The following is a 12,520-nucleotide window of genomic DNA, read 5'->3' as shown; positions in this document are numbered from 1 at the left end:
ACCCGAATTCATAGGAAAGGTTCAATTATCTCTTACTTCACATCATCATCAATCTTTTTCAACCAATGACCCTTGTTTAAAATATATACATGTATGCATGTATTACAGCAATTACCATCTTTTCAGCTATCAGAATCATGTCGACTTTCGCAGGATTTAAAACGAAAGTAGAATGAGATGCTATAGACAAAGGAAAACAGAAATAAAAAAAATTGAGGCGGGGGTAAAAAATCGGGGCGGGCGGGGATGAGAATCTAGGAATATTTTTATTATGGCCTTACTCGGATGATTTTATGTTATAGTTTCCGTATTTATTATTAATCTCATCCTTTTAATTATTGGTAGAAATAAACAACACATGTAATATATACGAACTTTATTTACAAATACAAACTCAAAAAAAATTGTTTAGTCTTCTGTAAGTCACTGGTTGTCGAATTATGTTTCAATCTAAAATAATTTAGCATATTTGTATTATATACGAAAATCCGATTTACATAATTTGAATTTGGCTTTTAAATATTTCCAATAATTGCGGCGGCATATTGTTAACATGGTTAATTTATATGTTCCTAACACAATTAAGCTGAGGTAATTATAACTAGGTAAAACGCGTTCCCCATGGCAATTAAAACCATCAATTACACAAAACAAAACAAATCGATCCTATTTGTGAACCACTAGAGCAGGTGAACCCGAGATCAAGCCTAACGGTAATTAAATTAGAGAAATGTGTCAATTTACATTTACAGATGACATAAAAATTATTTTATACGTATTTCATTTTATGAAATATGAAAAATATATTTTTATTCGAGTAACCGAATAGCAGTTTTACTAACCGATACTCGCATCGTTCGACGGTTAACCGGGTACTCGTTGCCAACACTAGTTTTTTTTCTGGGTTCAAAGTATGCATAAAGTTCCTTGATTTACTAAAATGTGCTGAACAACAGTACCCAAATTTGAATACCCATGCATTTTGTTTTGTTTTGACCATGGTTTGTGTTTGCAAAATATTGTAACCTAAACATTGTATGTACTTTAGCATGGCGTGACCATTTTCAGGTTAATGGTGACATTCCACCCAAAGTGAAGAAAGACGCCCATGCTGTGATCCTTGACTTCATTCGTTCTCGTCCCCCGCTACACCCTGTAAGTGTCTCTCTTAACATCCATATAAAGCTTACATTCATATCATATGTGTGTGTTATAGACCATATGAATTGTTTTCATACTACCTGTAATAAAGTAGGGAGGAGGTGTGTTCTGGGATCAATGTGTCTGTCTGTGCATCTGATTTGCATCTAAAGTAGATTCCAAACCAAATTTTCAAAATAACGATGCATCTGAAAAACTCAATGAGATAAAGCCTTTCATTCAGCAGCCTTGAAATGAAGGGGGGGGGGGGACTATTGGACAGATGTAGTTTAAATCTAAGGCAAAGGAGGCAGAACTTTTTTGGTTTACTTTTTTTCCAATATTGCATTTTATAAACACAATAATATTGTCAGAATTATATCAAAGGTTAGTTACATCTCAATAGGAGTAATAAATACCAAGTTTAGCATGATATATTAATAAATTAGTAATGTCATAGTGGACTCAATCATAGAAGAATTACACGCTTAGTTTGGACTTTCAGTAAGGCGTGGCAAAAAAAAATTTACACATTTTCACTGTTGAATTATACATATGATAGAAATGCAGCCGAATGTCAACTGGTGTAGTAAATAGCCAATTAAAAGTTCTCTCACGGCACAGAGGTGGGGCATAAGTCGTCTGATCATTATCAACAACAATTTTAAGTTCCTATGTTATTAATTTCGTAACCAATGAGAATCTACAGGTAACTCTTGATGGCTTTTGATTTTTTTATCTCTGCGAGTGACTGGTCCCCTATATAACCACAGCATTTCCATTATTTCTTCACATATAAAAATTTTATATGTGAAGTAGAGAACAGAGTGGGTAAGATGCCCCTGTGATATAACTAAGCAAATTTACTCTTGATATTTGTTAAACCCTTGATCCCTCGAACAAAATGCAGTCCCGTTATGCATATTCTATTGAAATTTACCCTCGATACCTCGAAGTGGCTATGTGTATACAAAGTTACATTAAATTAGCAAGTTAGAGTTTACCTGGACATTTAATTGCCCCAGGCAGAACACGCGGGTCTCGTGAAATGGGATGTTTATTCAGGTGACTTATACTGCAAGGTGATAATTGATTTATAATTAATCTTATGTTGCCTATATGCTTTTAAAATAATTATCATCGACTGTATTACGATGATTTAGAAACGCAGTGTCACTGAGAAATTGTAATTGCAGATTACAAGACGAAAACACTTAGTAAATTTAGTTTTTATTTCGAGTCAGCGTCAAAGTTTAACGAAATATAAAAATCCAGAAACAGCCTCAGTGTAATATGACAACTATTGTTGGACAAATACTTACAGAACTTTGTTCAATGCACGTGTTTGGAAAAATAACAATGCTATGTACCACGCGGCACTGTAAAATGTCGTTTTCATATAACGAATTAGCATGATGTTATTATAAAGAATAAAATAAACATAAAATGACGATTTTTTTTTACAGATTAATAAATATTCATCTAAAATACGAAATCATATCGCTGTTTTATAAAAACCACGTGTGAAAAGTTAGCACTGCATGAAAATCATTACATCCGGTAAGACTAATTTTAAAACCTGCCAAACAAACCTGGAATTTGAATGAAAATGCATTTTGTTCTCTGTTTTTTCCTCGACTTCATGGTTTGTGTTACCTGTACTTGTATTCTCCATTACGTAGCGCCGATCACGCCCTTGAAAGTCCAAACTAAAAATTGAGCTATGTGATTAACAGTATTAAACAGGGATATTTGTCCTGACTATCTACTCTAGTGATTATTATGTTCCCCAAACGAAGTTGGGGAACATATTGTTTTTACTCTGTTTCTTATTATTATTATTATTTTTCTTCTCGGGAAAATTTTGTCCGCGAATGATCTTGTAATAAACATCCGATTAAGGGGAAACCTTTTTAGGGTAAGTAGGCATGTTATGTAGATTTGCGGAATCAAGGTCATTTTGCGCGCACGTGCTTGGAAGAGCGCGCACGTGCAAAACTTGAAATGACCAATATATTATGGATATAACCGTAACTTTTCTATTTTTAGACGAAATGTTTTGAAACTCATAATGTAAGGATATATGAGTAGTATGCACAAGATGACATGGTCAAAATAGCAAGATCGCATGTGTGTGTTGGCTGATAAAGTCTCAATATCTTTCTTGTTTTTTGATAAAATCCTTTGAAATTTTTAACATAGTCATACATAAGGGAGATATACAGCCCGTAATAAAAGAAATATCATGAAAGCATGTGCATGCACGTGTGCTTGCAAGAGCTCGCACGTGCAACACGAGAAATGTCCAATATAATTGATACAGACGTAACTATTTAAACTATTGATGATATGCTTTAAAACTCATATTAGAAGTATATATTAGAAGCATAGACAAGATGACATGGTCAAAAAAGCAAGATCTCACGCGCATGCACGTGCGCTTCGCTCTGATTGGCTGAAACTAAAGTCTCAATATCTTTTTTGTTTTTTGACGAAATCCTTTGAAATTTTAAATATAGGCATGTATTAGGATATCCTACAATAAGATATATAGCAATTATCATGAAAACGCGTGCATGCACGTGCGCTGCAATCTGATTGGCTTATGCTTTAAATAGCTATAAGTCCCTTGGTTTTCAACCAAACAGTATGGGATTTGGAACATGGATAGATATAATGGACTTCTACAAGAAGACATGGTCACCATACACATGCCTACACGTGCATGTACGTGCACTGCAATCTGATTGGCTGAAACTTTGAACAGCTATAACTCCCTTGGTTTTCAACCAAACGGGGTAGGATTTAGAACATAGATAGATGTATTGGACTTCTACAAGAAAGTATGGTCGTCATGCTCATGTGAGCACGTGCGTGCACGTGAAATGAGTAAAACTAAAAAAATACACTTGAAGTAGCGTATTTTTTAATACTATTGGATTAAATACTTTGATATTTAATATATTAAAATCTATAGATTGTGAAGACAAGATAATATGGTCATTATGCACGTGCATTCACATGCGCACGCGTGCAATGCTAAAATATGAATGAAATTGGTAAACTTCTAGGTAAACGTTGTTAAAGTCTCATATGCAAAGAGTTTGTCTTATTTAATGAAGCTTATAGGGAATATGGCACCAAAAGGGAGTTGGGGAGCTAGTGATTAGCACTAGTTATGGTGTTAATCTTAAATTAGTACAATATCCTGACAGACAGCACCAGAAATACACATTGTAGTTTGACCAGTAATGACCAATCATTACTAGATAAAACATCTGTTTGACTGTCCACTACCAATGGTCACTTGTTTTCTGTGTCCACTATAAATGTTCTGGTCAGTGTAATGTTTGAGGTTAGGTGGAACTCATAAAGGATGTTTGTCATTTCTAACTGTATATGATAAATTTATTGAAAGTGTCATGTCTGGATCTTATGTTTCTGGTAATTAATAGAAATTATTGTTTAAAAATGTTGTTTGACTTGGTACGATCTAATATCTCTGGGTTTAAAATTGAAATTAAGATTAAATTTTAATAAAATGTTGGGGAACATTAATGTTATATTACAGACTAATGAGCACCTCTGTTTGAGTACCTTGCAGCTGTAACTAAAGCTGTTTTAACATCAACAATTCTTGATTTTGAATTATGCGTAAGAGTAAAAATCCTGCAATCTGCCAGTTCACAGGCAAAGTATATACATATAGACATCTGTTCTCCAGAAGTTAGAATCGGTCTTATCTAGGGCGATCAGACAATAGCCTGGCTATTATAACCAGGGTAAATCAGGAACTGTGTGTATTGTCAGGGGTCTAGGGAGGGATCTCACTGAATCCTCTGTAGTGATCCTGGAAATGTTAACCTCTTCACCCTGTCCTGTTTCACTGCTAGAAAATGGTGGCATGTCCCCAGAACAGGTAAAGGGCATGGCTGTCTCCAGATTTATTGTATATGCATTTGCATGCCTGTACCGTCATTGGTTGTGTGTTTTTAAAATCCGTATCTTGAGGAAGCTTTTTCTGTGTATTAGACATATTACTTAAGGTTTCCACGTGGGACATTGTTAAAAGATGGCAGAAAATCATTTATCAAAGTGCCATCCTTGACTTCAAATTTTTAGGTTGCTTGAATCCGTCCATATTCATACTAGTGCGGTAGTGCCACAATGGTGTACAATTCTACAAGCATGAAACTTCTTTAACATAATTTAAACGTGAGAGCTGCCATGCAGATTGAATACATTGACAGGTGACAAACATCATTAAAGCAGAAATCTATCACCTTATAGAGCAGTATGTCACGGTGTCAAAGGCAGCGATGCAGTTAGCCTTGAAATAGAATTTATTACATTATTCAAATGTGATTGACATATCTTGCAGTGTTAATGTATAAATAAAACAGTTAAATTGCAATGTTTATATAATGTGTTCGACAAGGGATTTTCCTCACATTTTTTAGCAAGTCATTAGAAAAAGGGATGTAGGAAATGTTTAACACAGTCGACATGCTGGAATTTTCAAGTGTGAAAAAAAATTCTCAAAGCAAAAAAAAATGTTTACAATGAATTGCTCTGCAAAATGTCATTATTTAAACAGCTATACTGTTAAATAATGTAACAAGCACGCTACAGCAACACCTTGGATTCATTATAGGATGATAATTGAAACCAAAAAAAAAACAGCACATGAAACAGAATAAAGACAAGTGTGTAAGTTATTCATTTCTGATGTTGACATTCTTTTTTTTTTTGTAGGTTAAAAAGAGAGTATTGAATTCCCCACCCAAAGTTGAGTTGCAGCCCCGGGAACAGATCTTACAGGAAATCCGGTCAAAACCCAAACTGAGGCCAGCCAAAGACAGGAAAATAGGTAGGCCAAGGACAAAAATCAAGGAGATATTGTAGGTCACCACTCAAAAAATTTTTGTGACATCTTATTATCTAGAATTACTTGGTATTTTTATGCAATTGAATTTTGAACCATGAATTATGTCACTATAAAATTATAGTTTAAAAACGTTATGTCCTAGCATTAAAAAATAATTATCAAAGAAAATGCAGATCTAACTTTAAACATTAAGTTTTGTCAAAAGGAAGATAACTCTTGTTTCAGTGGAAACTTCCCGGACAAAGCTAAATAATGAGGATGATGAGGAATATCCCCAGCCGGTCAGGAAGGTCATCAAACCGGACTTCACGCTCTTCCTCGACAGTTTTGATGTAAGTTTGGGGATGAAGCCTTAGAATCTTGTTTTGATAAAAGAGGAAATGTGAGCTGAATGTCTCTAAGTGTTCTCTCCATTGTTTTATGTCTGTTGTTTTTGGTTTTTGTTGTTTAGGAATCAGAGAATGATAATGACTCCAGTATGGGATCCTCCCACTCAAGTATCAGCTCCCCCTCCCCAGAAAAAGACAGCATCAGATGGCGAAGGGCTGGTAAACCCTCACTGCATTGATTCAGAGAAAAAATTATTTGTATATTTTCCAAGTCGTAGTATATGTTTTTGCAGAAACAATTAAAAGCACATTGTAAATCTATAGCTCAGTGGTACAATGATGGATTGTTCATCAACTCTAAGTTTTCAATTAAGAATTTTTTATAAACTGATGAAAAGAATTCATAAAACAACTGTTTCATATTTTATAACAACATTATGTTTCTTTCAGTTGTTCGAGATGTGGCGACCACTGAACGCCAATGTAACCTTGAACGCCGCCACACAATCATGGTCTGTGAGTCCCCCCAGGTATTCCCCTCTACCCTCAATGGCACAGCCCAGCTACAAGTAGATGCTGCAGAGCATAAAGTGCATGAGTCTCGTGGCAAACTGAGGCGGTCTGCCCCTGTGTCTAAGTCCCGTGCATGTGTGAATGATGTCCGACAGAAAAGAATGTCTCTTCCATTGCATGGCATTCATGAAGAAGACAGTGTTGAGTATAGGTCCCTGCATGATCCTGCATGTGGTTTTAATTCTGTTTCTGAGGAGAATGATGTTTCTGAAGATTATGTTTTTGATAGATCTCAAGGTTTACGCATGCCTGTAACTCGCTCTCAATATCAGAATCTGAAAAGATCAGCCACCATAACAGAATCAGCAAGCAGTTCACAGACTATTTCAAAATCAAGGAGTTCATCTGAAGTTAAAGAAAAACCTCGTCCTATGGTAAGGGCAAGGAGTATTTCAGACATGAAACCATCAGTACTTGTGAGAGCAAGGAATGTTCCAAAATCTCAAAGTACTAATGATGCTTCCTTAAAAAAGTCTGAAATCAGGGAAGATGACAAACTTAAGACACCAGAGAGAGAAGACAGTTCTCCGAAGCCAAAACCGAGGCCAGCACCAAGGACTTCCATTACAAGGAGTAGTTCAATGTTAACTAGGCCAAGGTCAGACTCTGAAACCAAAGAAGTAAAGAGTGATTCCTCCAAATCTCATGTAAATTCTGATAAAGAAAGTGTTAAAGTTATCTCCAAAGGACACTCAAGTGAAGCTGAAGTGAAAGTCAGAAGGAGATCTTCAGAAACTTCGACCTCAGTGGATGGAGAGACTTCAGGTGAAAGAGTTCGTAGGTCATCTAGGCACAGTGACAAATCACCAAGTCGACACAGTGATAAATCTCCAAGTCGACGCAGTGATAAATCACCAAGTCGACGCAGTGATAAATCTCCAAGTCGAAGCAGTGATAAATCGTCAAGACGACGGACATCAGAAGGATCTGGAGAGGAGTCATCAAGGAGACATCATCGGGAATCTTCTCCATCTAGCAGACGACACCAAGATTCTTCATCGCCAAGCAGACGACACAAGGAATCTCACCACAAAGAAGATTCCCCTCGACGACACAGAAGAGAAGGTAGGGATGAAAGTGTTCAAAGTGAGGTTGTGAAATCTGATGGCCATTCACATCATAGACACAGACACAGAAGGAGGTCTGAAGAGGAAGCAATTCCACAAAATACAGAAAGTGATAATTTCCTTAGACAATCAAAAGACAGAGTTCCACTTAGACGATCCATGCGTGTCAGTGGAGAAGGACAAGATGAAAAATCTGTTACACCAGACAGGAAATCCAATAGTGATAAAGAACATAATAGTGAAATGGAATCTCCAAAGCCTGAAGTGAAAGTGAGGAGGTCTGTTCAGTTAAATCACAGTGAGGAGGGTGAGAGGCCATCAGTTCAGCTGACCACTCCCTCACCAGTGATGTCATCAGCTGAGCCGGTGCAGCGAAGAAGTAAAGTACAGGCTGTAAATCGGTCTCAGAGTCAAAGGACCTTCTATCGTCACTCCACAGACTTTAGTGGTACCAGTGCAATAATTCCAGAGGTGAACACATCACCCTCTACACCAGTTGGTCGGGGAATAATGCTCGGACGACATCGGAAGGAGGCCGAAGAGTTACTGAAGCCCATCCACCAGGAGGAGGAAGTAAATTCAGAAATCCCCGACAAAGCGAGGGACAGGGAGAGTCCCGAGCGCTCGCCTAAATTGTCGGAGTTGAACGTGTCTGAGTTGCTTCATGTAAGTGAGGGCCCCTTGTTTGGGGCTGTGTCTACTAACGGTGTTCCTCCTTCCTCTACAGACTCTGACTCGCCTGTGAGTATCTAATGCTTGCTATTGACATCCTCCCTCCTAGAAACACTGACTTACTCTTCTATCTCTCTGTAGGCCAAAATCCTAGTCTTGTCTAAGGAGATCATTAATATACATTGTCTTTTGATTTTGGAAGTTGGATTACAAGATTTAAAGTTACAAATCTTTGAAAGAAATGTAATATAATGTTAGTGTTTCTAGGAGCTTATCCAATCAACATTTTATAAAAAAAAATTTTTGAGAGAAAAGATTTAATGGGATGATTTAAGGGTCCATGTCATAATTTTTTTTCAGTTTATTCAGGTAAAATATTTTTTGTTTATTTTGTAAAGAATAAATAAAAAGAAAAAAATGTAAAGTGTTGATTGGATCAAAAGAAAATATTGTCTGGAAAATAAATTTACTAGAAAGAAATTAATTCATAAAGAATTTTGAATTTTAAATGATCAAGCATGGAGCATAAGTTGTGCATATGAAGAGGTTAATAACAGTATTATAAGTTATTTTCCAGAATTTTAATACAAAGAGGGCTGGTTTGTTAAGGGTCAATGAAAGTTTTTTTCTATTTTTAATTTCAGTCAAATTTTCAGCACCATATTGTAAAATACTTTCAATTCTTATTGGTAATGTGTTTTTTGAAAGTGATTTATATTTAAATTTATCTATATAATAACATAGATGTTGTTTAGGTGTTGTTTTATATATACATTCTTGTAAACATGTTCAGTTGTCAAACTATTTAAAAACATTTAAGGACTTTATGAAAAAATACAATAGTTGAGATTTTGCTTTGGTAAAATAAGTACAATAGAATACTAAAATTGGAAAAGGGGTATCTAAAGACAACTTGGAACCAAAAATGGGATTTCTTCATTGGCCCTTTATCCTTGTATACACCAGGGTAGAGGCGAACTCTTTATCTTCGATCTTTGTAGATTTAGGCTCATACACACAAGATGTTTAACTTTTAGATGGATAGTTTTTTTCAGCCTCTGCACTAGTGCATTTGATATTTTTAAGCAAATATAAGATATACTTTAGTTCTTAGCATCATAGTTTAACAAGTAAGATGCTATCCCTCATTTTTTTGATATATTTTTCATTTTCATTAGTTCTTTTTTATTAGATCATTCCATTTTATGTATATGTTCATAAGTTATACTTTGTATGAATTGAAAATTATTTTTTTCTACTGAGTAACAATTTTTTTCTCTCCTCTACTTAAATTTTCATGTTATAATTATTTACCACACATCAAAATTGACAGCTCCTTTTTAATTTTCATAATTTTCCATTTATGTTCATTGCATGGCTTTGGAGTGCACAACCTTTGGTCAATGTTAACCTTATAATGGGTGTTTTTTGTAAATCAAGTCAACATTTAATGTTGTTGAACTTGTTTTTTTTTCTTTAATTAATTTATTTTAAATTCTTGATTAACATTTACTTGATAACAAATAACATACAGTGATTGAAATTTTAATGACACATTGTACTAGACGGAACAAATAAATTTAAAAAGTTTGAAAAGCTATGATGTCACACAATGTCATAATGTTTTAATTATTAATTTTATTGAGTTTATGAATGTCCACAATTTTCTAACTTTGACAACCGAGCTAGATTAATTTTACATTGGATTGGTGGTTTTTGAAACTTGAGTTTCATTATTGTTTATTGAGTCATAAAAATATGATTTGCTGATAAACATGATAAACAGAATAATAAAAAAAATATCAGAAAGTGAATTTTTAATTTAAATTTTTTGGAGATAGTTTTGGAATAATTGAACTCAAGTTTCAGTTTTGTTTCCTGGAGGGTTTAAGTAATGAGAACTTCTAACAGCACAAATCATCTTCCATCCAGGGAATAAAGATTAAAATATTATAAAATGCCTGTGGAATAATGCTTAATGATTTTATGTCTTTGATCTATAAATAGAAGTGGAAACATCCCATCGAGTGTTTGTCCTTGACCCTAGAGGAGGTCACACACATCAGACAGGTGTTAACGAAGGCTGAGCTGGAGACGTTAATTACCAACCATGAAATGTACAACCTGGTGTCCAAAGGAAAGGTAAAATAACAATAACCACCCCAGCCCTCTCCTTTCCTACAAAAGACAAAAATGTCAAGGTGCATGTATAATGCCCTTGTCTCTAAAAATATGAAGACATAATGTTTAGAGGGAAAAATTACATTTTAATAAATTTGTTATTTGACAGGTGTGTTTTACCTGTAAATTGGTGAAATTCTCCATGTTTGGTCAGTGGGGAACGAGATGCAAGATCTGTAAGCGCAATGTGTGCAACAACTGTCTCAGAAAGGTAGGCAACTCCGATATTTCTCCTAAAGTCATGATCAAGAGTAAAAAAGTCATTTTCATGATTTCATGATATTATTTTTATGAACTGGGCTACACTGATGATATTTCTAAAATTAAAAATGATTTTCATTTAGTATATTGATAATTTTTTTAAATATACATGTATTAATGATTTTTTTTAAATTGTAAAATTCTAAAAGGTGTATTGGTATGTGTTAGTTTCAGACTTTGAAAGGAAATACCGGTAAATAAGGGTTACAGTAGCTTGAAATGTACATACTAATGTTTATAATAATAATATATGTGTATGTTTCAGATGAACATTCCTACAGAACACTTCCAGAATATTCCAGTACACACCCTCAGTCCTATCCCACTCAGTCAGGATATACTGGACGTCCTCAAGGTCTACGAAAGGTAGGGGGGAAAATGTGACTCTGTAAACGATTAATCTGAATTACCTCATTCATGAACACTGTATGCACTAAGTTATGTCTTTTGAATTACAGCACTGGGTCTGTTCCACACACACCTTGCTCAGAACGGAAGACTCCGCCTGAAGTGGAGAACGTGGCCCCAAAACGGAAATCCCTCCAGAGATCCCACACAATAGGGGCGGGATCTGCCCCCGCCCTGCCCAACAAAAACCTGCTGAAGGGACCCCAGATGAGTGTGTGTTGTGACTGTAAATCCATGATTATGGAGATCATTCGCTCCAGTAGGACTTCTATTGCCCGTATTAATAAGGGACAGGGAACTCCGCCCAGCCCTGACCAGGAAGAGGAAAAGGGGGAGGGGCTTAATCTTTCCACATTGTCTCTCAACATCAAACAGTTTTTCAATAAGTGAAATGGAAATAACTTAACCATTGAGATGTGATTTATTTATCTGTGCAATTTTTAAAATTATTAAGAGTATAAAACAAAATTTTGTAAATACATTTGTCTTCCTGTAGATTTTATCATTTTAAATCACTGCAATAAAATTAAAGCATGAAACATACAAAATTTTGCGTGCGAGAAATTTTCATAGAGCCTCGTCATCGCGAATATTTCTCGCCGCGAACCGGTCCTTTATATATTAATCTATTAAAACAGATGCAAAAAGGCTTGATCAAAATTAATCAAAATTTATCCCTTGTTAATCGCATATATAAAAGTTGGTTTACAGTAATACACATCAGTCACTATTTTAATTGGTATTTTGATTTTGTTCATAAATTTCCAAATATAACTATGAAAATCTTGGGACAGACTTAAGGAAAAATTAAAAGATATTTCTGAATGACAATGAGATTAAATCAGGTTTAGAATGATATTACTTTTACTAATCAGAGATTATGATGAGAGGACAAACTAATTGTAGATTGATTATACGGTACTAATTTTTGATATTTTTAGTTTCTCAGTGTAAGTCCTGAGACGTGCCATGTGTTATGGTATTTCCCTTGTCTATTTATA

At 35.0% G+C, this 12,520-nt stretch overlaps 1 protein-coding gene across 3 annotated transcripts in view; it reads left to right on the top strand.

Annotated features, from left to right (window-relative positions):
- The window catches only part of LOC134269445 (protein spire homolog 1-like), a 37,000-nt gene extending 24,941 nt beyond the window's left edge, over positions 1-12,059 (top strand). Inside the window, exons 6-14 of one of the 3 annotated variants that reach the window (XM_062751639.1) lie at positions 1,069-1,155; positions 5,896-6,010; positions 6,254-6,360; positions 6,480-6,576; positions 6,808-8,663; positions 10,677-10,811; positions 10,960-11,061; positions 11,377-11,477; positions 11,570-12,059. In XM_062751639.1, coding sequence (XP_062607623.1) covers positions 1,069-1,155; positions 5,896-6,010; positions 6,254-6,360; positions 6,480-6,576; positions 6,808-8,663; positions 10,677-10,811; positions 10,960-11,061; positions 11,377-11,477; positions 11,570-11,909 — 2,940 coding nt within the window. In that variant the 3' untranslated portion in view covers positions 11,910-12,059. Of the gene's footprint in view, positions 1-1,068; positions 1,156-5,895; positions 6,011-6,253; positions 6,361-6,479; positions 6,577-6,807; positions 8,739-10,676; positions 10,812-10,959; positions 11,062-11,376; positions 11,478-11,569 lie in introns of all 3 variants that reach the window. The other 2 variants (XM_062751638.1, XM_062751640.1) reach the window with 2 other exon arrangements.
- Positions 12,060-12,520: the final 461 nt, after the last annotated feature.

The sequence above is a fragment of the Saccostrea cucullata genome, unplaced genomic scaffold (assembly GCF_032062105.1).
Source record: "Saccostrea cucullata isolate Sc308-1 unplaced genomic scaffold, CSIRO_AGI_Scuc_v1 ctg182, whole genome shotgun sequence".
Lineage (NCBI taxonomy): Eukaryota > Metazoa > Mollusca > Bivalvia > Ostreida > Ostreidae > Saccostrea > Saccostrea cuccullata.
Note: the sequence above shows the minus strand (reverse complement) of the source record. Positions and strands in the feature narration are given on the sequence as shown.